The sequence below is a fragment of the Alosa pseudoharengus genome, unplaced genomic scaffold (genome assembly GCF_046254945.1).
Source record: "Alosa pseudoharengus isolate Yale_2024_CS ecotype anadromous, Long Island Sound unplaced genomic scaffold, YU_APseudo_1.1 YU_APseudo_1.1_scf_18, whole genome shotgun sequence".
NCBI lineage: Eukaryota > Metazoa > Chordata > Actinopteri > Clupeiformes > Clupeidae > Alosa > Alosa pseudoharengus.
Genome location: NW_027468650.1, coordinates 30,298,230 through 30,326,188, shown reverse-complemented (window position 1 = coordinate 30,326,188; position 27,959 = coordinate 30,298,230). Strand labels below are relative to the sequence as shown.

Sequence of the window (27,959 nt, the reverse complement as noted above, 5' to 3'; positions counted from 1 at the left end):
CTAGCCTTGACTCCGCCCCGACACAATCACTGCAACAAGTGCACGGATGCTGGCCAATAGCGTACTTCGATCAGCCTTGAGATGGCTTGCTCACCACCCACACTTCAGTATCAACGAACTTTTGAGTTTTCTTGTCGGAACTGCTGGTCAAGTAGATACCTTTGATGTTTGTTTGACATACTTGCGGCTTTCCCTGACATATCGGTTTTTGTTTTGATTACATCGCTAATTTTGAGAACATTCAGCAGGCAATTTTTTGGGCGATTAGTTTGAGGAACTTTCTCCTCGACGATTCTATGGCGATTGTAGAATGCAGCGCTCAGTAAAGCCGAAGTCAGCTCAAAATCTTCTGATATTGCGTTAGCATTCGCTCGATTAAGTTAACTATTTCCGATGTGTTTACATGGAGGAATATAATAGATGCGAATGCATGGACCTTTGGACTTAACCCCAACTTGTTAGCCTGAGAGTCGATGGCTACCGAGCAAGAAGACTCAGCTGGGCTAGTGTGAAACATCGGACCAAGTCACGCTAGCAAGGAGCATGAGAAAGGTAAAGACAACAATAAATCAACAGTTTAATGGCCTGTAAACAACAAATATCTAGATAACATGTTTTAGCAGTGGAGTTTAATAGTCTCATTAAAGTGTATGGGTGGATTATTTGTTTGAATGGAAGGTTGCGTATGGCATTTTCAGTGTGGCACTAAACGTTATCTCCCAAAGTTGTAATAAGTTTATTTCTCACCGTTTCGTTTCCTTACAATGAGTGGAGGAGCTTTGTTGAGGAGGGTCATTGTGTTTGTGTGTGTGTGTGTGTGTGTGTGTGCGCGCGTAACTATAGTGATGGGTTGGAGGCGGGGGGTGCCTGCCCAACGGTACTAGGGGAGTTTGAAGAAGGGGGGTGGGGGCTGCATCGGTCACAAAAGAGGTTTATTGGGAGACCAAGTTAATTAAATGCACAAATAAATAAGAAGGCAACTTTCCTTTCCCCGTCACATAACCTAAGCGAGCCAGCATAATCTCCTTCACTTTCTTGCTAGTGCCATGATGGAATGCTGAATGAGATTTCATTTCGGGCGAATTAATTCCAAAGCTTATTGGTAGTAGCACTACGCACCACAAGAAACAATGACCTACCTTTCAGGTTTTCCTCTTTTATAGGCCTACTCACTATGGTCTCATAGGCTGATTGATATTGTTCTTTTCGTTTGAGCATGCACCGACAAGCAACAACTGAACGCGTTGGGAAAGCTCTTTGCTGATAGTGTCTGGGATAGATCGGCATAGCTCCTTTATCTACAAGCTAAAGCAGAAGTTAAGGGAAGGTTTGGCATGTCATGCATGTTATCATGTATACTAAGCCCAGGACACTCAGTGTGGTTTTGTTGATTGAGCGTTTATGGTCCTATTATATAGACCTATGGAGTCGTTTATTGCTGTACCAACATTTTATCTCTCAATGAAAGAGTTCAGCAAGTAGCCTACTCATATTTATTACAAAGTCATAGGGAATAGATTTGGCCAAGTCAAAGTAGGCCAATAAGTTCAGTGTTTCAACTGAAAGATACCACATAGCCCACATCCACTGCGGTTTCACTTTTTACCCCTCGTTTATCATAGCCTTCCCATTTATCACTTCAAAACAAGGCCTGGAACATCTGCAGTGCTTCCACCTAAGTCACATGAAGTCAGTCACAGATCCCATTGCGTGCCATTGTGTGCCATTGTGTCGTACGTCATCTGCACATGGCCTGAACAGCAGCAAGCTGTTGTTCATTGAGGGCACATAGCCTGTTGCAGCCTGCTGTCTGACACATCCCGTACCATGGCATCTCTCTGTGAAACAGTGAGATCTCTGTCAGATGTTGCTCGCCCGTAGCCACCATACAGCCCCATGTCCCGCTCAGGCAGCCTTACTTTTTTTTTATTTTTTATTATTATTATTATTATTATTATTATTATTATTATTATTATTTAACTGGAGAGGGGTGGGATGGTGTTTGTTTGTAAGTTTAGCTAGTTGACAATGCACAAAATACACTTATTGTACCAACACCACACAAAGATGTAGAAAGATGAAGATAGAGAGAATGTCATGGTAAGAGAGAGGAAGAGTGGGCTCACTGGAAACAGCTAGTAGCACGGAGAGAGAGGTAACGAGAGATCAAACAGCTCAACACAAAAAGCAGCCAAGAAGAGGAGAGGGTGGTGGAGGTGAGCGAATGAAAAAAGGGGGAAAGAGAGGGACCAAGAGAGGGGAAAATAGAGGTATGGAGAGAGGGAGAGGAGGGGGAGGAGAGGGACGGTGAGACTGAAAAGAAGGGGGTGCGTGGGGGGGTTGAAGTAATGAATGACTGAGAAAAACACCCTCCTTTCCTCTCCTACTCTCTCCTACCTGTCTTCCCACGCTCAAGACTAGGCGGGGCCTCCGAAAATGCATCCACTTCCTTTTTCCCCCTTGACAAAAGGGTAACTGGGTCACCCTGCAACGCAACGCTCATGTATCAATAACCTCACACAGCCAGCCGGAATAAATCACTGTACAATTCAGCAATATGTCTCTGTGCTCCTGTGAGTCAGCCTGACACGTGCCCTGAGGTGCTTGCTGGGTGTGTACTGTGTATTGGCCAGGCCGAACCGCACACTCACAGTAGCTTAAAAGACTGAGGGAGTCAGTCAGCCTTGGAGCCAGCAGGTTGGCTTACTCTGCTCCAGGCTCACCCACTCTCAGTCAGTATATATCCTCTTAATGTATCAAACAGCGTGAGGCTACTGCTGTTGGGATGCCTCGTGGAGGGAGAAAATGCCTAGTAACTTTATTAATCTTTTCTTTTCATGGAGAAAAAGAATGCCTAATAACTTTATTAATCATAACGTCCTCCTCCACTGGACCATTGTTCTCACAGGCACAGAGAGGTTTATGTTCTCCTCACAGGTTCACTTTCTTTCAGAATGTCCTCTTAATGCCCCAAACTATGCCAGGAATATAATTTCCCCTCACTGGAAAAAGTGTATTAACTTTAATACATTAAATTCATAAAATGAGACCTAATCTGGAATATCTGGGATCTTTGGAACACCAAAATCGCCTCCATAACCGCTGTAACAATCAGAGGGAAGCTTCATTTTATTTGCCGTAACCTCCTTAATTGAGGCACTGCATATCAGTGTCTTTGGTGACAGTGCACACAGATTTAACCATTGAGGCACAGACTGGTAAAGCCCCCGTAATCTGATTAGGAATGAGAGAGAGGAGAGGGGTGAGAGAGGAGGCAGAGAGTGTTTTGCCTGCGCTCTCGCAGCGTGTGGAGAAGACGGACGCAAGGGCTCTTGGCCAGTGGCAGGGCAGAGAGTCAGCCATGCGGGTGTCTTTTAATGTGTCCACGGAGAAACTCTGCTTCGGCGGGGGAAGCGCACAGGGTGGTGGTGGGCCGCCGAGTCTTTTGAGTCGTCCCGGAAACACCACGGCAAGTTCTGTTTGTTCTCTTGTTCTCTTTCTGTTCCACAAGGATTCATCCTATTCTCTCTCTCTCTCTCTCTCTCTCTCTCTCTCTCTCTCTCTCTCTCTCTCTTTCTCTCTCTCTCTCTCACTCTCTCTCTCTCTCTCTCTTTTATCTTTATCTCTCTCTTATCTTTATCTCTCTTTTTCCTCTGCCTTCTCTTGTTCTTTTTTTGCTGTAATTTTTTGTGTGCGTCTAATTTCCTCTTTTGTTATAACTCTTTGTTTATGTGCCTGTCCCTCTTCTCTGTCTTCCTCTCACTACCACCCTGTCTGGAAGGAAGGGAGTGCTTATCACAGCATATTTGGGATATTAAGCTCTGGACTTCAGAATTTGACATGTTGTCGTGGCCTTTATCACAGCCAGGCTCTTGAACAGAGTAGACAATAGATTGCACTATAGATAGATAGCTTTGTCTGTGCACACATAGAAAAGAATGGGACTACTTTATCAGGCAGGCAGGACTTGCTCATCTTGATAGGTACAGGAACAGGTTTGGTATGTGTGCAAGGTTATTTCCAGTGCCAGACAATGGAAAAAAATGTTTGCACTAAGCCGAAGGAATTTTTTTAAATTTTTTGCTAGCTCAGGAGAACCATTGGCCAATTAGTTGAGATTAAATTTAGGTGAATTGTTGGAGACTGTCCTGAGTCTCATCAGTGAAACATCCAGTCTGTAAATCCAATCCAGCACGCTTTTTGTCAGATACGGCTGATGGCTCATCAGGTGTTTTCTTTGTCCATTCTGTATGTGCGTTAAATACAAATGAAAACGCCAATGTTCTCACACAGTTCACATGCTCTAAATAAGAAGCAAACACAGTGGCTCGGACCGAGCAGCAAGCACCTTCAGCCAATCAATACGTTGCTCTCAGGAGCACAGAATGGGGTGGGATGAGTGATTTTAATTGGCTGTTTGTCTCAAATATCAACAACTTTTCACCAGAATGGAGGACTCTACCTTGACATCAGTGAGTTCAGGCGGGGAAGTGTGTTTGGGCTGACACGGTCCAGGTCAACAGGCCGCTCCCATCCCGTCCTGTGGTGCTGTAATAAGCGCTGGTTAGAGAGTTCAGAGGCCATGTCATGTTTATAACTCTTATGTAAGAGGTAGACTCCTCAGGCCTCAGCCCTCCACCATGGAATGCTGAGAGGATGTCTCCCTCTTTCTATGTGTGTGTGCGCGTGTGTGCGTGTGTGTGTGTGTGTGTGTGTGTGTGTGTGTGTGTGTGTGTGTGTGTGTGTTCTTAATTGTGAGACACTCCTCCATCCCATATCCATTTTGGAATGCTGAGCTTTAGTGGAGGACTTCCTGTTGTGTGTGTGTGTGTGTGTGTGTGTGTGTGTGTGTGTGTGTGTGTGTGTCAGAACTGTGTTGGAATCCAAGGGGTGATAGCAGGAGCCTTGCTCTGTGATGAATATGTTAATGTATGCATTCTGTTGTGTTTGGGTGTGTATGTGCAGTTGTGTGTGTGCTCACTGCCTGGTGGTTTAGAGTCGTGTGTGTCTGTCAGGATCAGTGTTTGGAAAGTATACTCTGTTACCATGGACCATGCGTATGGTTGAGTGACTGTTTACATGTTTGTGATGTCCTTGCATGTTTCTATTGGCTGTTGCCATGTTTTATGTTTATGGATGTGTACACACAGTAACTGTTGTGTAGGCCTATTTATTCACAAATAGTGTTTGTATTTGTGTGTGTGTGTGTGTGTGTGTGTGTGTGTGTGTGTGTGTGTGTATTTGTGATGTGTGTGTGTGTGTGTGTGTGTGTGTGTGTGTGTGTGTGTGTGTGTGTGTGTGTGTGTGTGTGGCGCTGGTCGTCCTTGCGAGGGGAGTTTAATCTGAGCCAGGCTCCAGCTGGCAGCCGTGTGGGGGGCTCTTCCAGTCTCTGAGCTCTTAATTAACTCCGCTTTGGAGTTTATCAGGCAAGGGTGGGGATGCTAGAGAGAGAGAGAGAAGGAAAAGGATAGAAGGAGGGGGCTAGAGGAGAGGAAAGAAGGAGGTGTGGAGGTCCTCTGGGAGCTAAGACAAACCTGGAGGGCGGAATGAGTCTCTGGAGCGTGAGAGTAGGCAACCAAAGGAGCTCATAAGAGCAGGACAAAATATGCTTAGCTTAGCTTAATTTAGCGTAGCATAGCCTAGCAACCGTGACCTACTGTACAGCCCCCAAGACTGGGGAACAGGCTAATACTTTTTAGTGTTTACTGTCTGTCTAGCTGATGGAAGCCATGTGCTGGTGGATTAAGTAGAGATTGAGAGTGAGTGAGCGAGTGAATGAATGAGTGTGAGGGAGGGAGGGAGGGAGGGAATGAGTGCATGCTCGCAGTAGTCTGAGCAAACTGAAAAGACTTGTCGAGTCACACAGAGTGGAATTTGAACGTGACCATAAAGGAAGTCATTGACTGAATAAGAAGCAAGAGTGAAATGTAACCGCGTCAAGGTCAACTGTGGCAGTGAAAAAAGCTCAAGGGTTAGACTGAGGTGAAGACCGGAAAACCGCCGCCTTGAGGTTAGCTCTTAGAGTACACAGTAGAGTCCTACAGCCACAGACATGACATCAGGCTAGTGGTGTCTCATTTCTTTAATTGAGGCCAAAGGGGCATAGAGGCTGTATTAAAGCACGTTGCTCCCGGCGGTAAACCCAAAGGCAGGTCAGTCAGCCCTCATCCCTGTGTCTGCCTGGGTGGACGGCTGGCCGGGATAGATCTGGGGGAAAAACGAGGCAATTTGTTGCATTAATCACAATGGATTAGTGAGTCTGATTGCTTAGTCATGCTAAAAGCATAAAGCCCTTCATCTAAGCCACCCTGGTGCCAACCGACGACGTCTTCCACCCCCCTGGAGAGCAAGGGGCCCAGTTTCCCACCACTGAACAATGTACTGCACTTAAGAGATGTAGTGTACACATACACATACTGACACACACACACACACACACACACACGCTGACGCACACACACACATGCTGACGCACACACACACACACATACACACACACACACACACACACACGCTGACACATATACACACACATACACATGCTGAGACACACACACACACACACACATACACATGCTCACACACACACACACACACACATACACATGCTGACGCGCACAAACACACACACACACACACACATACACACACACACACACACACCCCACTTTGACACAGTCTCACTTTCCCTGAAACTATGACACACATACTCTTAAGAATATGTTGTAGACTGATATACATGCGTACACACACCGAAATGCCCGTAATCTTTCTGACACAGGTAAACATTCACAAAGACCCAGTATTTGCACAAACTCCCACATTATGCTCCCAGTCTTTCAGAGTCCCTGGAAATCCAAAATATGTACACAGGCGCTCTCTCACAGATTCGATAGATGGGAAACTCAGTAGCATACAGACATCACACACAACATGCACTTACAGCAGAAATGGTAAACATAAGTATAAGTATAAACATATAACTAAACTCCACTGTGCAATACAGACAGTACAAGATAAGAAAGATAAGAAAACTAACAAAACGAAATACTAAATACACTATATAAGTTAAATTAAGAAAGTCCAATGTGCTTGAGGGTGATCAAGCATAAGACGCTTGTAGTGACAGGGCCGGGACTGGTAATGTGCTAAAGGGAGTGAGTGTCATGGTGAAGGTGCAAAAAGTAGTCCAACCATAGTCCTTAGTTATGTGTGCATGGCAAGGTGCTCAAGAGAGTGAGTGTCATGGTGAAGGTGCAAAAAGTAGTCCAACATTAGTCCAACAGTGCAAGAGTAAGGTCTAGAGACCAGCATAAATAATATGGCCAAATAGGAGAGAAAAGTATAATGTAGACAAGGTAGAGTAAAAAACTATTTCAGTGCAAGAACAGGTTGAGGTAATAGGGTTATAGCCATTCATTCATTCAGTATTGTAGCAGAAGCCTGACCGCAGCCATTGATCATGTGTGCTAATATAGCATGAAAAACAGTGTAGCAGTAAAACAGTAGTGAAAAACATTAGGCTGTGTACATTAGTAAAACAGTAGTAAAACAGTAGTAAAGCAGTGGTGGGCAGTCAGTACTCAAACATGGAGAGGGTGGAGAGGCAGACAGACTAAGCAGAGAAGTCTATCTCTCCTCTTCCCTTTAGTGAGGCATTTGGATTCACATGCCAAAGAGAGGCGGGTCTATACCCGGAAAAGGGCACCACTTTTGAAAGATTTCCCACCAAATGTAAACACACTCCCGTGACCGGGATTGGGTGGGGTGGAGAGCAGCTTTCAACTCGGAGGAACTTGAGGAATTCCAGGCCACTCTGCAGAAGACTTCCAGAGCGCCGCAGACATCAGTTTGGGTGGGAGGGGGAACGGACGCGTCCCACACGGCACGTCTCCCTGCTGATACGGCCGCTGCGTGCTGATATACGGGCCGCCGTCCCAAGTGTAAATTTATGATGTGCGGGGTGAAATGTTTATAGCCGGCTGACGTTGGCCCTAGATAAGGCCGGCTCTTAAGACTTAGCGCGCTTAACGTCTCTTCTTATTTCTGCTTCTGCTTGTTTCTCAGGCGGCTCAGGTGCATGGTGCCTCATCTACGCTGGAGGACCCTCTGCAGTGCCCGCAGGCCTTGCAGGGAGAGACGCCAGGACCTGCCCCGCAACCTCTGGATGACCTTTGCCCTTTCCAGGAAGTGAATCACCGGACTGGCTCAGGTTGCGTGGCTCAGGTGCGGCCCGTGAGGTCAGAGCCGCACGGCGAGGAGAGCCGGTTAAACGGACTCAACAGCCAGGCCTGGTGCAGTCCTGTGATTGGTCTGCCGGAGGCCAAGCCTTGCCCCTCCAGAATTATGCGTATTTTTTCCAATCAGAAGCGTTGTGGGGACGCTGCTTCAGAGAGGACTTCAAACCACGGCTCTGCCATGAACCCCCAGACCTGGTCAAACCTCTCAGGTCTGAAGGTCATGGGGTCGTTCAAGAAACTGCGCTCTTCTGTGTTCCAAGGCATCCAGAGCCGAGGCAACGCCACAACAGCCAATCAGGACACAGATTATACGGTGATAACCAATGAGGACACAGGGTGCGTTGACCTATCCAATGGACAGCAACCTCAGCAGATGTGTAGAGAGGGTTGCCAGAGTAACGGAGTGTGTGGGGGGGAATCGATCTTCGGAATCTGTTCTGGTGTCCCGGACGATAATGAGGATGAGGATGAAAATGATGATGAATTCCAGAGGAACAGCCACTTCTCTCGCAGCATTCGTCGAGCCTACGGAGCCGGGAGGATCACTCTGCTGGAAACGGGGCGCCACGCCCGGCCCGACGCTCCCCCGACGTCGCCCAAAGCGTCCGCTCCCTGTCCCTCTCCCTCTCGCCGGCCCCGTCCCGTGAGCACGGTGTTCGCCGGCTCCGAGGTGCACCCTGCGGGCGAAACGAACGGCGGGGCACTGAGCCGGCTGAGCAAGAGCGCCGAGAACCTGCACGTGTTCAAGGCCCCCTTCAAACGCAAGACCGCCTCGGCACACCTTGCCCACCCCCGCCCACAACGGAACCTAGAACAGGACCTAGAACCCCAACCAGAACTGGGCTCTCCAGAGCGGGGCCGGACTTCCAACATCAAGCGGACCACCAGCGCGTCATCGATGGACGGTGGCGGTGACGGACGCAGCTCGGGCCGCTGGCGTAGCCCCAGCAGGACGCGGGCCCAGATGCAGCGGCTGGTGGGGAGCCTGACGGACCTGACGTCCAGACACCGTCCCAGCAGCCCCCTGTCGCCCCAGCAGGGTCCGCCCTTGTCGCCCCTCAGCCGGATCCACGACGACTACTCCCGCCGCACGCCCTGCGTGCCTCCCTCAGACCGCCAGCGCCGGCCGTCGCCTGCCCGCGGCAGAGCCCCGTCCGAGAGGGAGGCCGCTGGTCAGCGAGTCACTGCTGCCGTCGTGGTGGAACACACGCCCTCCATACACCCTGTTCCTCTTGGCTCGTCGGACCTGACGGGGCTTACTCGCACAGACGACACGAGCGTAGAGCTTCACAGCTCAGCCTTGCAGCTGGCCAATCAGTCTTTGGCACCACCGACGTCCTCTCCTCTGTCCGGTGCCCGCAGTCCCAGTAATGCACCTGCAGGGAATTCTGGGCCAGTGGAGGACCGGAGACCTGGGACAGTTTCACCTCTGCAGCCTTGCCTACAGTCTTCAGTAGATAAAGCAGAGGACCACTTACAAGGCCAGCTAAAGGTGAGCCACTACTAGACCTATACCTACTAGGCCAATTGCTACTACCTCTTCTTCTGCTAGACACATTGGGCTGGTTTTCCATACATGGATTGAGCCTAGTCCTAGACTAAAAGCTTTTTCTCATTGGAGATCTTTTGTCCAGGACTAGGCATGCACAGGAAACCGCCCCATAAAAAAACTCTGAGTATGTATAAGATATTTCTGGTTATCAGTATGTTTTTGTATTCTTGACTTAAATTGGTGGTGTTAGCAGCTTGCTGTTCCTGCTTAGGTAAGGGAGGTAACTTGCTAAATCATAGTGGGAACGTTTCCAGTTTTTCAAAAACATCCCTCAAAGACTGGTTAATCAACTAAATATTTTGGTTTGATGTGCCTTGATAGGTGACTTTAGGGCCTGTGATACTGCCTACTGTACGTAGCCTGAAGCCTGAAGTGCATATCCGCAAAGTAATTTGTTGTGGGATTTCTGACACAAGCAAGTCACAAATCACCCAGGGCAGATAGATGGAGTATCAAAATAATATATGGACTTCATATTGTATGCTCCATGATTCCAAAGTAGAGTTATTGAAGATGATTGCCTCATTTGTAGACCCAAACTGTTGGTGCCATCCAACACATGGATCATATGACAAGCCTGTAGTAGATTGTGCAAAGATCCTGTACTAGAGTGTACGGTTGAAAAAGAAGAAACAACGAAAGATAACGGACACATACTTTTTCTCGATTGCGAATGTATGGACATTGATCAGCTGATGCGATTGTGGTGTCATTGACCTTGCGTGGGTAATGTCCTCCTGGTTTTGACATTTACAATGCGATCACTAATTATGTCAGGTCTTTTGAGTTCTCCCCGATAACACAGGTGTTCTTGCCAGCCACACCTGTATTCTGTAATAGTTTAATAGCTTGGCACCGATGCAAAAGATACAGTGCCCCCTCACCCTACAAGAAAATAAAGTGTATATCTGGCAAACATATAATGTCACTTCCTGTCACTTTAGCAAAAAACCCCGTACGATTGGTCGAAAACGTAGCCATTCTAGCTCAGCCTCCCAGCTGATTGGTTTAGCTCCTCCTTGAGCGCGGGAGTTCATCTTGTGACCTGCAGACTGTTCAGTCTGAGGCTGCAGCCATGGGCCAATGGAGGTGGTGGAGGGTGGTGTTTAGCTTCAGAAGGAGCAGGCCGAGTTAATGATTACTGCTTGTTTGATGATTTGAGAAGATTGCTCAAGCTCCCAGCTCCTGCACCTGAGGGGGGAGTTATCAGAGAACACGACTAACCCTCCAACTCGCCTCTCCCACCCCCCTGCCATCAACACTGGCTGGGCAAAGTCCGGGTCCCACAGAGCCGGCAACACACACACGCACGCGCACACACTCATGCACACACACATGCTCACCCACACGCACACTTTGTCTGTTTGCTAGAGACAGATTTACAAGTCTAGAGGTCTTTGGAGTGTATGTATGTTTCGAAGAGTGTGTTTTTTCTACTATGGTGCTGATCTATTGTGTCCCCTTTCAGTGCATATGGAAGACCCCAGAGAAAGATGCGGATGAACAGGAGGTAAGTACAAGGCTTATATTTGTGTGTGTGTGTGTGTGTGTGTGTGTGTGTGTGTGTGTGTGTGTGTGTGTGTGTGTGTGTGTGTGTGTTGTTCATTTGCCACATAACCTGGGGTCTGTGATTGATTTGTGAGTGACCTTCTGTTTCTGGACCCAGCTAAGCTACGTGAACAAACATAAAGAGCCTTACAGACACTTGTGATTTGACCAAATTCGTTGTTTTGACAGTTGTATTGATAGCGTGTTGTGTTGTTGTACTGTAGTTTGGCTTTAGCTTTTAAAAACATCCACTGTCAGTACCAGAAAATTGCATTAACACGTTGCCTGAAAGTGACTTTGCTAAGTTGACATTGAACCAAACAGAAATGGCTCTCTCTGTTTAGCCAGTGATTTTTGGCAGTTCAGAGAGGATGACTCAGTGAGCATAATAGATAGAGTTAAGCGTAGGGGAGTAGTCAAAGTAGATACTGCTGATATATACTAGATATGTGCATGCAGAGGTAGATAATGTAGGTATAAAAGAAGAAACACATAATATAAGAATCAATTAAAAAGCGGTGTCCTTGCAATAGTGTTGTGTATTATTTACTTGTGATTTTTTTTACAGTATTTACTCATGACATGACCTTGTAAATTTACCTTTTCCTCCATACGCACCTATGACCTTTTACCTGAACATAAACAGTTTACAGTTAAGATAAGGCCAGTTTGTGTGTTAGTTGGAGTTGACACTAAGACTCTGATCTTCTCCCTCTCCTCCAAGTCTGATGGGTACACGAAGGTTGCAGACGATGCCGCCGAAGCCAGAGCGCTGCTCTCCAGGTGCCAATCTCAGGGTGAGTCCGTGCCCAGCTCGCCCGCCACGCCGCCCCCCACGGAGTCCCCCGCCACCCCTACGGCCGGCACCGAGCCTCCCTCTGCAGCGGTGATCCGGCGCCGCTCGGGGCGCAGCAGACCGCGGCCCATCTCCGACTACGCCCAGCTGGTGAGCAGGAAGTTCTCCATCCCCGAGGAGAGAGGGGCAGAGACATCGCCGGCATCGCAGTCGGAGACCGCCGCCACCGCCGCCACTGAGCCCTCCGACGTCAATGGTAGCACTGCTGCTGATGGGGACGGCCAGAGAAGTTGCCACGGCAGCAGTCCGCAGGGTCACCAGTGGAGGCGGCCCATGTCCGCCATCGAGGGAATGGACCTCTTCCCTTCACCGGGTGCTGAAGACGGGGAGGACCTGGACACCCTGCCCTCGGTAAGGGAATGAAATGGAGACCACTTAACAGACGACATAAAGGCAAGGCAGTAACATCCGAATACTGTGTCCATACAAATGACTGGTTGTATGGACAACATGGTGTGATGCACTTCCATTGACTTTGATGAAGACAAAATTGCTAATAAAAAAAAAGCTAATTGAGAGGTGCTGTATATTCACATTTGAGCCAGATTTCTGCAGTGTGTTTTGAGTTCACAGTGCCCATAACTGTTACAGTCATTGGTCACAGTCATTGGTCACTGCAGGCTATGACTTGAAAGGGAAACAGCCTATCAATCTGTGAAGGGGCCTTAGTGTAAATGTGTGTAATATCTGCTCTCGTATCACTGAGTTTGTTTGACAGAGGCAGGTCTGATCCAATAATGTGGTTTGGATTGCACAATCAAAAGCATGTGAACTAAACTTATCTGGGTTCCCAGCAGACCATCCATACGTACATGGGCATTCTCAGGGAAGGCTTTATGACACATACACTTCAAACCCCAATTGACTGATCATAGTGCCAGTGGCTAGCTGCCCGGCCAGCAGCACTTTCTCATTCATTGGTATGCATGTCCAAGAACCGGGAAGACGCCTGCCCACTGGTTCTTGGAAATTAATGCAGCTGAACAAGCACAGGCTAGCCAGCTAGTTAGTCATTGCCTGTTTAAAGTAGTCTACAGTGGATGTTCATGAGACATCCAAATAGCACACAAAGCAAAGGAAGTGAGACTGATGCAGTGTGTGTAAAGTCTATAAAGGCAAGATTTTCACCTTTATGAAGCCAATTTGATTGTAAACGAACTTGTAATAGGCAAATCGTTCACCTGGCATAGCTACACAGCATAGACATAGCGAGTCCCTACTTAGAAAACCAGCCATGCAACTTCCAAGAGTGGCGCCCCGCCAAAACTTGTGAGAATCTAAAACATTACCTTGACAGTAGATATAGCTCTTTGGAGATCGTTTTTGCCTGTTGTTAATCCTTCACCTCCACAACAAAAGCATTTGCATTGTGTACAGGGGGGATAAATCACGAGAAGTTTGCTATTTACAATAGCAGAGTAACATATAAATACATCGCAACTCTAGAGCGAGCTCTAAGCCTGCCAAAAATACCTAAACCTGCATAGTATACCTTTAACCTCCTTATCAATTAGGGTTCCTGCTTGATATCAAGCCTAATCAGGGCCCATGTCTGATTTGTCTCTGTTTTGGTGCAGACTACCTCCTGTTCAGTCGAGCAGAGAGAATGCGAGAGATGGGAGTCCTACGGTGCTGAGAATCTGTCTCTGAGCTCGGAGAGATTGGAGTGCTTAGTAGTAGTCCTGTGAAATATTAGTAGTAGTGTATGAAATATTATGCCGTAAAAAAAACATGGTTTGTTCAATTTTCTACCGCAGTCAGCTGAGAGTCCGTTCACCTTTAAATGAATGGATCACCTTCCCTGGGCAATGTCACAGCAAAGAGGAGAAAAAAATACTCCCCGATAGCAAGTTAATGAATGTACCGAATGCAGCTGTATGTTTTCCCAAAATAAATCAAAACCACAACACAGCTATGTTAGATTTCAATTTGACTAGTCCAAGCTACTAGAAATCATTGGACGGCTTCCAAAACTGGATAACAAGGCCATGGAAAACAAGGCCATTTTATTTACTCATGGCTGTTTAAACATGGACTTACTGTATAGCTGGACCTGTCTGATAACGTGTGTGTGTGTTGTAGCCGATGACGCGGCCCCCCATGCCGTCCTACCAGGTGCCCCCCTACAGGGCGGTGTCGGCCCGTCTCCGGCCCTGCATCCTGTCCCAGAGCACCCCCATTGGTCTGGACCGCGTCGGCCGCCGCAAGCTGCACCGCGTGCTCAGTGGTGAGGGAGATCTTTTAGAGAGAGGAAGCGAGAGTGTGTTTGTGTGTGTGTGGGGGGGGGGGGGGTCTGTCTGTCTGTCTGTCCACAGCTACAGTTTGTTTGGTGTTAATGCCCACTGATGTGAGAGATGTTTTAGAGAGAGAGAGTGTGTGTGTGTGTGTGTGTCTGTGTGTGTGTGTGTGTGTGTGTGTGTGCGTGTGAGCCATATGTCCTTCTATAACCTTCTAGAATAACAGTGTTCTTTTCTCTAGTCTAGTATTGACTATTACACCCTGTGTTTTTAAAGATCATAGACGAAGTGGCTGATTAATGCTGTGTGTTTTCTTTCTTGTGTACATTCTTTAGAGACACATAGTTATTTGAGTCCTTGTGTTTGTGTTGGTGAAAGAGAGAGAGCATGCTGTTGCCTTTGTATAATCCCCTCTGTGTGTGTGTGTGTGTGTGTGTGTGTGTGTGTGTGTGTGTGTGTGTGTGTGTCTGTCCCTTAGGCGTGGGAGTAGCCTTACCCTGTGTGTGTGAGGGAGTGGGAGAGAGAGAGAGTTTATAGATACTCTAATTGTGTGTGTGTGTGTGCGTGCGTGCGTGCGTGCGTGTGCTCATATAATTGCTTATGTATATCATGTGTTTGATTATGAATGCATGTGTTTTGTGTGGACATGCTAGACATGCTAGTACATGCTATTTGTGTGAGTGTATCACTAACTGTGTGTGTGTGTGTGTGTGTGTGTGTGTGTGTGTCACAGATGGCCCCTCAGAGGGATGCTCAGTGCTGGACGACAGCGTGAGTGAGGAGGATGGCAGCTTTGATGAGCTCACTGATGTCACCCCTTTCCTGCAGACCGTGGAGCTCACTGGCCTCAACCAGGTGAGACACTCACTGGCACACACACACATATACACACACACACATATACACATATACACACACACACATATACACTCATACACACATATACATATCCATCTGCACCCACACCCTAGGCAATCAAACCACACACACACACACACACACACACACACACACACACACACACACACACACACACACATTGCTTCACAAACTCACTCACTCAGTCAGTCACACACATACACACACACACACATACACCACATATCCATCTGCACCCACACCCTAGGCACTCAAACCGCACACGTGCACACACACATACACACACACACACACACAGGGTAGTGAATCCTTGAGGCCTGGAGACATGATATCAGACCCTACTGAATTATCGCTAACCAAATCAGCCACAAAATGGCCCTGTATATGGAAGAGCTCGTGCTGTAGCACACCTCATGCTCACATAAACACAGATGTGGTGTGTGTTAGACACCAGGCATCTCTCTAGCCAACGCACACACACACACACACACACACACACACACACACAGAGAAAGACACATAAACACACTTATTCATACATGCTTAAACACACACACATGCAAGCTAAACTGGGGGTGTATCTGTGTATGCTAACTGAAAGATAAACTGATATGAAGGCTGCTGCTGTTGAGCTAGACACTGCTTCTTAGTGTCGGGGCCTGTGTGGTTTACGATGTGACGTTATTATGGATGGGTGTGATGGACTGTGCTAGGGTGGAGAAATCAAGGGCTAGGGCTATATCTCATGTCCTATCTGAACATTCTGTGTGTGTGTGTGTGTGTGTGTGTGTGTGTGTGTGTGTGTGTGTGTGTGTGTGTGTGTGACTGTGTGTGTGTGTGTGACTGTGTGTGTGTGTGCGCACATGCTTCACTGGGGCCATGTGGGCTGCTTTGTGCAGTAAATTTATCTCCAGCTGTGTGGGTGGGTAGGTGCTTTTGTGTTCCCCTCGACCATGTGGACAGCCACATGCTTCTTACAGTAAATTGAACCCTGGCTCTGTGTGTGTGAGAGAGCATGTATGTTCCTGGACCATGTGGTTCTTCAAGGAAATGTATCTGTGTGTGAGTGGGTGGGACAAAGAGAAGAGCTGTGTATATAACAGTGTACCCAAACAGTGTTAACTTGGGTTGGGTGGGCAGTAAGTCTTGTATGTGTTGTTTTTATCTGGTCTCTGCGTAGGACTTTACCATAGGGGAGGAATGCAGTGTGTGCATTTAGACTGTACTGCAGTGGGCTCAGATTACTCTGTGTGTGTGTGTGTGTGTGTGTGTGTGTGTGTGTGTGTGTGTGTGTGTGTGTGTGTGTGTGTGTGTGTGTGTGTGTGTGTGTGTGTGTGTGTGTGTGTGTGTGTGTGTGTGTGTGTGTGTGTGTGTGTGTGTGTGTGTGTGTGTGTGTGTGTGTGTGTGTGTGTGTGTGTGTGTGTGTGTGCGTGCGCTATCGCCCTTGCAGCTACATTGTATCTATGCTGTGTGTGTGCACTTCAGGGTCTGAGCTGTGACTCTGTGCTCTTGTCAGTTTCACTGTTCACCATAGAAATAGAATCATTACAATAGTCATTCTCAGTCGCAGCAATTCCTGCTATGATCCATAATATCTAAGTGCAAAAGGAAGTAGATTAACAGATAAACAGGTGGATAACTAATTTTGTTTGATATTCAGTTATTACATAACTGTTCATTAAATTAGTGAATGCATAAGATGCTACTCTATATAACAACAAACATCATCAAGATCCCAAGCAAAACAGGAAGTCCTGTTCACTGGAGGATTCTGATTAACATAATTAAGTTTGATGTAGCAAGGTACAGCAAAATAAAAGTTTTAAAAAAGATTTTGAAATGGTGCGACCTGAAATGTGTCACACATTACAGCAATCAGCATCATCCTAAAGTCAGAAACAATGAATTAAGAACATAAACCCTAAAATAACAGTAAAGTAATTTCAGATAGACTTTTATTTAATACTTTTTATCTGTCTTGCTCCGGTGCTTTTATTCTGTCTCTGTGCCCTCACTTGCCCTCTTGCATTGACATACATCTCTTGTCATCATGCACCCCAGACCGCACAATACCATTAATACAAGTTGTAAACAGGCACACACAGGATGCTTTGTGTTCAAAATCCTATCGGATTTGCAAAGCTACTTCCGGAAGTAGTCTCACACACTGGGATTTGATGAGGTGTTACTGTTAACGCAACACACAGCTCATGGCTGCACTACTACTTGGCTAAGGATTGCATGCTGCACACAGTACACATAATGATGCCCCATAACACTGCAAACCACAAAAGCACATATTAATACCAGATGCAATTGTATAGATACAGTATGAGGTTTCTTAGAAGTTTTTATGATTTCAGTATCTGCACATGCATTCAAAACATGAAAGTATAGACACATTACTGTGATATTGTGGCAAAACAAACCATTTGACTATTGACAATTTGACCCAAACAATGTTTTTTCTCAGTGTATCTCAGTCATGCGTCCAATACTTTTTTTTTCTTGTCATATTGTCATCTTCTTTCTCTGTCCATCTCGTGTTATGTAGTGCTGTGTCTGTTAACCGCTGTGACTGTTAATCTCTGTGTCTGTGTCTGTCTGTGTCTGTTTGTGTCTTTGTCTGTCTGTGTCCTGCAGCTCATCAGCTCGGGCCACGTGTTGTATGCGGAGGCCCTGTGGGACCATGTGACGATGGAGGAGCAGGAGCTGGCCTTCCAGGCGGGGGACGTGATCCGCGTGGTGGAGGCCTCCACCAAGGACTGGTGGTGTGGGAGAGTGGGCGACCGAGAGGCCTGGTTCCCTTCCAGCTTCGTCAGAGTAAGAGAGAACACAGCGATTTACCCTTACTGCCCAACAACAACACACACACACACACACACACACACACACACACACACACACACACACGCACACACACACTTACTGTATATAACATATATACTGTACATGCACATACACGCACACCCTTCTGTAGTTCTGTGCTTCTCACGCACGATGACTGTGCCACTTCTGATTGGTGAGCGTAAAGAGAATGACATGAATATAAGTCATAAATGTGACAAGATAAACGGACAAATGATTATTTATAGCTTTTGCGATTAGATAATCGCATTGGTTCATATTGCGATTGTGGTAATTCTGAAACCCTAGCACGCACACACTACGATGGCACACATGCTGCCTGCCACGCAAACCTACCGTGGGACTGGTCGTATGTGGCACCATAGTAACGATGCCTGAATGGCAGCTATGCATGAGTCAACAGGGCATGGCAGTCGCCGTAGCGACGGGCATGTTTGACTGGGCGCCAGTGATGAGCAGATAGATGCGAAACGCAATCAGGGTGTCGTGTTTACACCCCCCTAAGTGCCAAGGGTGATGCACGTTCTGCTTGAACTAAGGGCCAACCGCGGAGGCAGAACAAACGTGCCCACACACAACTCCCCGATAGAACATTGAAGAACCGCTAGTAACTGCTTGGGCCTTTCACTGAACATGAACACAAACAGATTTGAACTGTCTTGTATAAAAAATAAAAAAAAAAGTCTGGCGCTGTCAGTAACCTTTTCATCTTCATAATTTTTTAACATCGGACAACAAAATTGTTGTCAAACAAAGCCAAAATTGGTCTGGTTAGCAAATAATTCAACTGTACGTCAGGTAGTGTAATGCCCTTAAACTGACAAGGCCAAGCTGGGATGGGTGTACAGCATGTATGTGTGGTGTGATCTATTCAACTGGTAGAGCCTGTGGGGCAGCCGTGGCTTACTGGTTAAGGCTTCAGGCTTGTAACCGAATGGTTGCCGGTTCGAACCCCGACCAGTAGGAAAAATGTGGGCAGGAGAAGTGGTTGAGCACTGCTCTCCCATGCCCACATCCACGGCTGAAGTGCCCTTGAGCAAGGCACCTAACCCCTCACTGCTCCCCGAGCGCCGCTGTTGTTGCAGGCAGCTCACTGCTCCGGGTTAGTGTGTGCTTCACCTCACTGTGTGTTCACTGTGTGCTGAGTGTGTTTCACTACTTCACAATGTAGAGACCAAATTTCCCTCACGGGATCAAAAGAGTATATATACTTATACTTATAGCCATTGCTCAAGCAAAGTGCTACCTACACAAAGTTTTGTACTCAGACTGATGAAAATGCTTAACCTAATGCTAATCCTATTGTATTGTAAGCCCCTATGGATGAAGGCGTCTGCTGACTATGTGCATGATGTGACTGTTTGTCAGGTGCGTGTAAACCAAGAGGACTCAAGTGGGGGGAGTGTGGAGAGTGTGGAGATGGCTCTGGACCAGGAGACTGTGTTGCCTAGAGACAAGCGGGCCCAGAGCACGGAGCACCGCGAGCAGATGAGGACCAACGTCGTCCGGGAGATCATGAGCACCGAGCGAGACTACATTAAACACCTGAGGGACATCTGTGATGTAGGGACACACACTCTTAAATCCCTCCACACCTTGCCACACACACACACACACACACACGCACACGCACACACACACCTGTGATGTAGAGACACACTCTCTTAAAGCCCTCCACACCCTGCCACACCTGACAAATACACACATACTCCATGCTGACATTTGATTTTGTTTTGGAATTCTTGCCTAAGCTATTTTTGGCTAAAGCTCTTTTACACTTTCCAGTAAATTGACTCTCTCCCAGTGTACATATAAAGCTGACTTACTGGTTAGGGTTCTGGTTCTGGTTGGCTTCCATTTGTTTGGAGTTTAGCCACCAGGGCTCTGCAACACTTTCCTACAAAGTCTCTCTGCAATACACTGTCCTATTACATTCATCCTGCTAACCTTTAGTTATTTTCCATGTTAGGAATTACAAGTGAACAGTCATAAAGCATTATTGAGAAGTTACCAAAAGCAGACACATTGAAGTCGTCTTTTGTTAATTGTATTGCTCTATTGGTTTTGTGTCAGTTATATTTAGTCTTTCCACTTGCATAATAGTTCATGTTGTTGTTTTATGCAATGAACATTGGCTGACCTGTTGTCTCTGGACCTTTGGCCAAACTGTTGATGTACTCACCGTTGCCCCCTACTGTTGGCTTAGTGGTAGAGATGTATTTTTTTTCTCCAAATAGACAAGTTGACTTTTTACATCCTCCACATGCATTCTCATAATATGAATATGATTTTTGTTTCAATGGGGAGCCTGTTATTTATGTTATTTTGTTCTGACCCACACTTTCACAGGGATATATCCGCCAGTGTCGCAAGCACCCGGGAATGTTCACGGACCAGCAGCTCAAAACCATCTTCAGCAACATCGAGGACATCTACAAGTTCCAGAGGAAGTTCCTGAAGGATCTGGAGAGGAAGTACAACAAGGAGGAGCCCCACCTGAGTGAGATCGGCTCCTGCTTTCTGCAGCAGGTACACACTCGCTCTCATCACTTGCTCACTTGATCTACCTGATGGCACTTGACGAGCTCACACGTGACGAGCTTTGAAATCTCCCAGCGCTTGCTTTACGATTATTTTCCTGTTGACCGGGACGTTATGTCTGCATTCTGACCTCAGCCTAGCGCTGTGATTAAACCAGGTCATGCTGCAGCGCGACGTCCAAATGATTAAATTGGTTGGAACTTTGACTTTGTTACCTTTGCGAATGAAACCAATTTCTGACACGTTTTGCCAATGTGATGCACTGGGAAGTGCAGCACTGTGTTGATGCTCTAGTAGCAGTCATGTGAGAGTGCTGTGAGAGTGATCACCCCCACATGCCCGTGCAGGCTGCATCCAGGGGCTCAGGAATGTGTTTTTAGTTTGTTGTGCTCCTGCTATGTAAACACTGACTTCATCGCTTTCTCGTCTTGTTTGACCCCTTACCTCCGCCCCCTCCTCCTCCAAACTCCATCTGATCTTTTTCTCTTTTTCTCTTTGCCATGTTTTCTCTCTCCACTTTGTCTCTCTCTTGCCCTGTCTCCTTCTGCCGTCTCCATTTGTCTTTCCCCATCTCCCATCTCTTTCACCTCCCCCCTTCTCTGTCATTTTCTCACATCATCCTTCATATTTCTCTCTTCCTTCCCTCTCTCCTGCCCACTCTCTCCTCTTCCCTCTCACTCTTTCTATCCCTCCTCCTTTTCTCTCTACTCCTCTCTTCTAAACCCTTTCTCTTTCTCTTTCTCTTCATCTCTCTCTCTTACTCTCTGTTTCTCCTCTCTCCCTCTCCCTCTTTCTGTATTACCCACCTCTTCTCCATCTGCCTCTCTCCCTCCCCAGGGCGACGGTTTCTCCATCTACTCGGACTACTGCAACACCCACCCAGTGGCGTGCACGGAGCTGCAGCGCCTGATGAAGCTCAGCCGCTACAAGCACTTCTTCGAGGCCTGCCGGCTGCTGCAGCAGATGATTGACATCTCGCTGGCCGGCTTCCTGCTCACGCCCGTGCAGAAGATCTGCAAGTACCCGCTGCAGCTGGGCGAGCTTCTCAAGTACACGCCCAAAGACCACAGGTAGGGGCCAACATCCTCTGGGCTTAGAGTAGCCTGAAAGTAACACAATGTAGGAATTACCACACGCTGAATGAAGTAAAAAATAAAAATCTCTTCTATGATTGGTGGCGGCATTATTCAGTGCTTCACTGCATCTGTGGTAGTGTAGTTGGGCGGTGGTAGTGTAGTGGTTAAAGTGCTGGGCTAGCGTGCAGTAGCCTGAAGGTTGTGGGTTCAATTCCTGGCTTCCATCGTTGTGCCCTTGAGCAAGGCACGTAACCTCAAGTTGCTCCGGGGACAATGTAATCCCTTGTACTATAGTTGACGTATGTAAGTCACTTTGGACAACAGTGTCTGCTAAATGAACAAACGTAAATGTAATGTAAATCTGTAGGCTTCTGCTAGTGAGCTGTTAGTGTTTGCAGAGTTCTCTGCATAGGTTGTACGGTGGTTCCATGCGCATATGGCACTAACATTGTAATTCCATGTTAAGTACTCTGTGCCCATTTGCTCTGCGCATAACTGCCTTCCGCTGCCAGTATTATTCACTCATGGAATGCATCTACCATTCTGAAACCATCCATTCAGTGTTCTTGTCAAGATGGTGAAAACAACATCATATTTAGCGATAGTTTAAGCATAACAATTACAGAAACATAGCTTTTCGTGCAGTCTTACAATTGACAATGGCCATATAAATGTTACTATGCTACTAAGTCATCATTTTTATCAGTCAACTATTTGCAACATCAGCTATGTAGTGTTAGTTAGGATTGTTTACTTGTGGTGATGGTTGCAATGTTTGTCTGGATGTGGGAGGGAGGATGGCTAAATAAGCATTAAGTAACACTTAAAACTGACTTTGAGTTTGAGAGACAAGCTGGAGTAAGAGTAGGAGAGGGGGATCTGGAGGTAGGTGTGTGTGTGTGTGTGTGTGTGTGTGTTGTGTGTGTGTTGTGTGTGTGTGTGTGTGTGTGTGTGTGTGTGTGTGTGTGTGTGTGTGTGTGTGTGTGTGTGTGTGTGTGTGTGTGTGTGTGTGTGTGTGTGTGTGTGTGTGTGTGTGTGGACAGACAGAGGGAGGAAGGAGAATGAGCAACAAACTTAATTACATTCAGTCTGGTACGCCCTGGAGGAGGTCAGTCTCCAGACACTGACAGGAGAAGAGGGAGGACCAGAGGGAGTCTCTGAGTGGCATTGTGGTCAGACTGACAGACAGACAGACAGTGAATGAGTGAGAGAACACAAAGACAGACGTACACACCCAAACCTTTCATCATTTCAACACCAGACATTCATCATCTCTCTGCACAAAACCGCTCAAAAAGACCGGTTTGTGTACGTTAATGATGTGCATGTTTTGCTCTCTTTACATTATAGATTAACAAAAATCAAAAATGTTGTCCTCATTTGTTAATTGGACAATTGATTTGCAAATTCCAGAGATATTTGCATGCGTTTAGTCATTTGATATGACATGGAAGAATGTGGCGAGTCAAGTCAAAATGTTTTTGTTTGTGCCGTGATTACAGGGGCGTGAGCGGTACATACAAGGCGTTGAAGAATGTGGCTTGGCGTTTAATAATTTCAGAGGTGGAACGACGCTTACAACATGAAGAATGTGGCGAGTAAAAGTGTTTTGTGTGTGTGTTTAGTGATTTCAGAGGCGTGAGCGATGCGTACGAGGCAATGAAGAACGTGGCAAGCCTGATTAATGAGAGGAAGAGGAGGCTGGAGAGCATCGACACCATTGCCCAATGGCAGGTCTCCATCCTGCACTGGGAGGTGAGGATCTCCACACGATTTTGTTTTGACACCAACATTCCTTTACTTTCACCCATTTTCTCCATGCCACATTTCACAAAATGCTCCAAGGCACAAATAACTCACTGGTTCTGGATCAGAAAAGAAATGTGAGAAATTCTTTGTTCCGTCTCTAAGCACCCAGGGAATTGTAGTAGTCTTGTAGTTTAGGCTGCAATATCTGTTGTATAAACTTGCAAAAAAAGGGAATTTACAATGAGGGGAAAAAAACAATTAGGGAATTAGACATACCGGTACATCCTTATGTGACCCTTTTCTAATTAATTAAAGTGCTGAGTGGTAGTGAAGCATGGGCGTCGGTCAGTTCACTGGGCAAGCTCTTGGAAAAACTCAATTCCTCTGTGGTATAATCTCAGACGTCACATAAATGTCTGGTGCAGGCTACAGGAGTATCACTGTGGAGCCTCCACTCAGTAGACTCTCTCTCTGCTCTGCCATTGCAAGACTGATTGGATGTAGGACAGCATGGCCATTAAATGCTGCCAGCACAGTGAATTAGAGAGCATTTCACTAATGGATGTTTTGGCAAATGACAAATGGCCATTATCTGCATGAAATGCTTCTAGTGGCCCCAGTGGTGCAACTGGCTGGGGCACCTGCACCGTACACCGGCGACCCGGGTTCGATTCCCGCCCCGTGGTCCTTTCCGGATCCCAACCGACTCTCTCTCCCACTCACTTCCTGTCACTCTCCACTATACTGTCGCATTAAAAAAAGGCATAAAAGCCCCCCAAAAAAAAAAAAATATATATATGAAATGCTTCTGGAACTCAAATGGAAGAACTACTGGTATAATAGAGACCAGTAGCAACAGGCACCAACCACACAATGCCAAAACTATGGGTTAACATTTCCAGGAAGGCCACAGAAGAACAAGAAAACCCTCATTTGTCCCTTATCTGAACTAACAGGCCATCTTTGACAAAACACTCAGCTACACAAATACAGTATGTGGGGACCTAAAAATATGTTCATAATTAGACCCTGTTTCAAAGTAACTTTGTCTGTATATAAATATCCTAAGAGGCTGCATTTGTGCAGTAGACAAGCATGTCTTCCCCTGGCAGACTGACCAGTTACTGAACCATTTCCCGTTATGTCTCATCACTTAGTATTTTGTTTCTCTATTCGTTATCAAGATATTGATATTCCACTGAGAGTCGTTTGACTGTAATTGGATAATGTTCAGAGCAGTCTATCGGATTACTATACGCTTGTTATATAATCCTTATTTTTCCATCGTAGTGAAGGACTCCTACCAGTCCTCTGGTCTAGACCGCTTTGCCTTAACCTGACTTGCTTACTGCATTTATAATCCCATGTTAGCAGGTGATGCCCTCTCACCTACTTCCAATGGTTGAGTTAGATAAAGGATGAGGGGTCTGTTTGCCATACATAAATATTACAGCAGAATTCAGTCACAGCAAAACAACAAGACACACACAGACACATACACACACATGAAAATGCAAGATGTTGAAAAATTCACTATTTCATGCAAAAGTCTCATTAAACTTTGTTCCAGTGACTTGAGAAGTTGGGTCAGTTTCAGTTACACCAAAGAGTGATAAACGTACTGTATGCTCTCCCTGTAATGTTGGTGTAATGTAGATATGCTCTGTGACCAAGCTTTCAAAGTAATTTCAGACAGGTGCATGTCCTGAGCAACTTAACACAAAACTTCATAAAGAATGTGTGAATCTGAATACAGTGCATGTACAGATTTCAAACTTTTGGTAGAATGATTGATAAGCAGTATAGATATTCCCTTCCTTCTTCTCTTCATGTGCATTAACGCCCACTTGTCTGCGCCCCAGGGCGAGGACGTACTGGCATGCAGCTCCGAGCTCATCCACTCGGGGGAGCTGACCCGTGTGGTGCGCAACGGCAAGACCCAGCAGCGCAGCTTCTTCCTCTTCGACCACCAGCTGGTCTTCTGCAAGAAGGACGTGCTGCGCCGCGACCTGCTGCACTACCGCGGGCGCCTAGAGATGGACGCCGCCGAGCTCCAGGATCTGCTGGACGGCCGCGACGCTGAGCTGGGCGGTGTGAGCCTCCGGAACGCGCTCCGGCTGCGGAGCACGGAGACGCAGGAGACGCTGTGCACACTGTGCTGCCGCAGGGCCGAGGACAAACGCCGCTGGCTGGAGGCCTTCGCACGCGAGAGGAGGCGCGTGCAGGAGGACCAGGAGATGGGTGAGTGGAGAAGAGAGGAGAGGAGTGGGGAAGGAGGTCCTGAGTTCACATATACAGTATAGATTATAAAAACACTAATTGCAAATAAATATCCTTACATAAATTAAATGTTTGCGGTAGATTTGCAGCAAACATTTGCCACCACACTTAGAAAACTTCTGGTGACAAACCTAATTTGCATATGACATTGCTGCAAATTTGCTGCAACATTGCCAAACTTAACCACAACAGTTTGCCAGAAACCTAATTTGCATGTGAAAATATGACCTTGCAAATTTGCGGCAACTGTTCACCAGAAACCTGAAATTTCTGTAAGGGTAAATCCTTTTTATTGGATTTTCCTGTCTTACTTTGTGCAATCTGGACCAGACCTCTCTACAAGGTGTGTAAGGAACCCCTTGTGGTCAGATCATTAAGGGAGAAAAGTGTGGCTGAGGAAAGACATACTCAAAATACCACTGATTGCTGTTTCTTAATTAGTAATTACTTAATTGATGTGGAAAGAATGAAAAGCCTTAAGATGAACTAACTCTCTGCTGTTACAGTGTGCCTTTAATACACAGTTGGTTTGTGTTTAATTCATTCTGTTGTCAATAATGAGTAAATAATGCCATGGATCTCATTTTGCGTTCCCACAGGAATGGAGATCAGTGAAGAACAACGGAAACAGGCGATTCTCAATGCTCAGAAAGCAAAACAAGGCAAAATAAAAAGTAAGCTAGATGCTCAACATGTCTTAGTGAAAGAAGATGTTGTCTCGTGGGATATTGAATTAAGACATCCTTTCTCGCCTCTCTCCTATCCTTTCTCTCTCGGTGTGTTTTCAGGTATGGGCTACTCCGGCCATCCAGTGCCAACACAGTACCAGCCTCTTCACCCCCTTCACCAGCGTCACGTTACTGTGCCAACCAGCGTCCCACAGCAGCAGGTGTTTGCCTTAGCTGAGCCAAAGCGGAAGCCCGCCCAGCTTTGGCACTCCATCACTCGACACGCCCTCTTCAAGAAGTAGAACAAAAGCCCCTCCCATGCCATGCATGACTTTTATGGCGATGCCCTCTATAGGAAGTTGAGCGAAAATCCTCCCACCGCTGGCATAACCTCACTGGCCACACCCTCTTCAGAAAGTGTGGAAGACAGTGCCAGTGCTCCTGATATTGTGGATTGAATGTGGATTGAATGTTATGTTGCTTGAAACACATGAAATATATGTTTTGTTTTGTATAAAGTGCCTATGATTTGAAAAAAACACAGGAGGCTTTCCTGTCATGGACCATATTAACTATATCTATGTTTGTTTATGTGTCTTTGTATGTATCTGCCTGCGTATTTGTGTGCGCATGATAGGTGTGCGTGTGCGTGTGTGTTTTTGTTCGTGTATATGTATGTAAGTGCCTGTGACTTGAGGGTGGAGAGAGCCCGAAAGTGTTATTTGAATCTTGATTCCCTCCATTTCACTGATGTGGTAAACATGCTGCTCATATTGAGATTCTCCCCTCCCTTCAACACCCCTTAAAATGCGTTTTATATTAATAACGACAATGATGTATATTCGGCTTTTAAATTCCTATTCGTATTACTATTGCCTCTTTTTTTGTTTTACTCTATGTCTGTATATTTAAGGCTGGAACCTTCTGAATTTAGACCTCACTTGTGATGGCAGTATCGCCTGATATGAGCTTTAGAATGACCAGATCAGCTATTCTGCACACTAACACTGTCCACGCTATGTAAATAAACTCATGTACAAATGTTAGTTACTGATGCCTTCTCTTCATTTGACGTGAGGAATAGGAATCGGCTATGTGTTTGAAGAATTTCAAGTGTTTTTTTAATTGAGTTTATAACATCATCACCCTTGTAGTGCCGGTGTGTTAAAATGGGAGAATACTGCAGACAGCAATTGCTCCCCCTGCTCACCTGGAAGGATACGGTTACATCCTTCTAGAATAGCAAAGGGGGCGATGCTATCTTAACGGTGTGGACATCCTGCTTTGAGGTCTTAGTTTGTTGATGTATCGATCGGTATATCATTATTTTCAGGTGAAATCATTTATTGAATTTCACTTAAAGTATGTAAATGGCAGTTTTCAAAGCTCTTCAGAACCAACATTTGGTGAAAACTTATTTAAGTAGGCCTAATGTTTTTGTGCCATGGAGTCCGCGCGCGAAGAC

General features: G+C 46.4%; 1 protein-coding gene across 1 annotated transcript; it reads left to right on the top strand.

The window, feature by feature from the left end:
- Nucleotides 1–89: 89 nt before the first annotated feature.
- On the top strand, nt 90–27,540 carry spata13 (spermatogenesis associated 13). Its single transcript, XM_076290867.1, has 14 exons — nt 90–552; nt 8,068–9,732; nt 11,261–11,302; nt 12,065–12,547; nt 14,279–14,423; nt 15,167–15,288; nt 17,956–18,135; nt 19,549–19,743; nt 20,530–20,709; nt 21,559–21,791; nt 23,423–23,552; nt 25,409–25,787; nt 26,426–26,500; nt 26,615–27,540. Exons 1-14 carry the CDS (start codon nt 544–546, stop codon nt 26,794–26,796), a joined length of 4,020 nt encoding a protein of 1,339 aa, XP_076146982.1. The 5' UTR covers nt 90–543; the 3' UTR covers nt 26,797–27,540.
- The last annotated feature ends 419 nt before the right edge of the window (nt 27,541–27,959 follow it).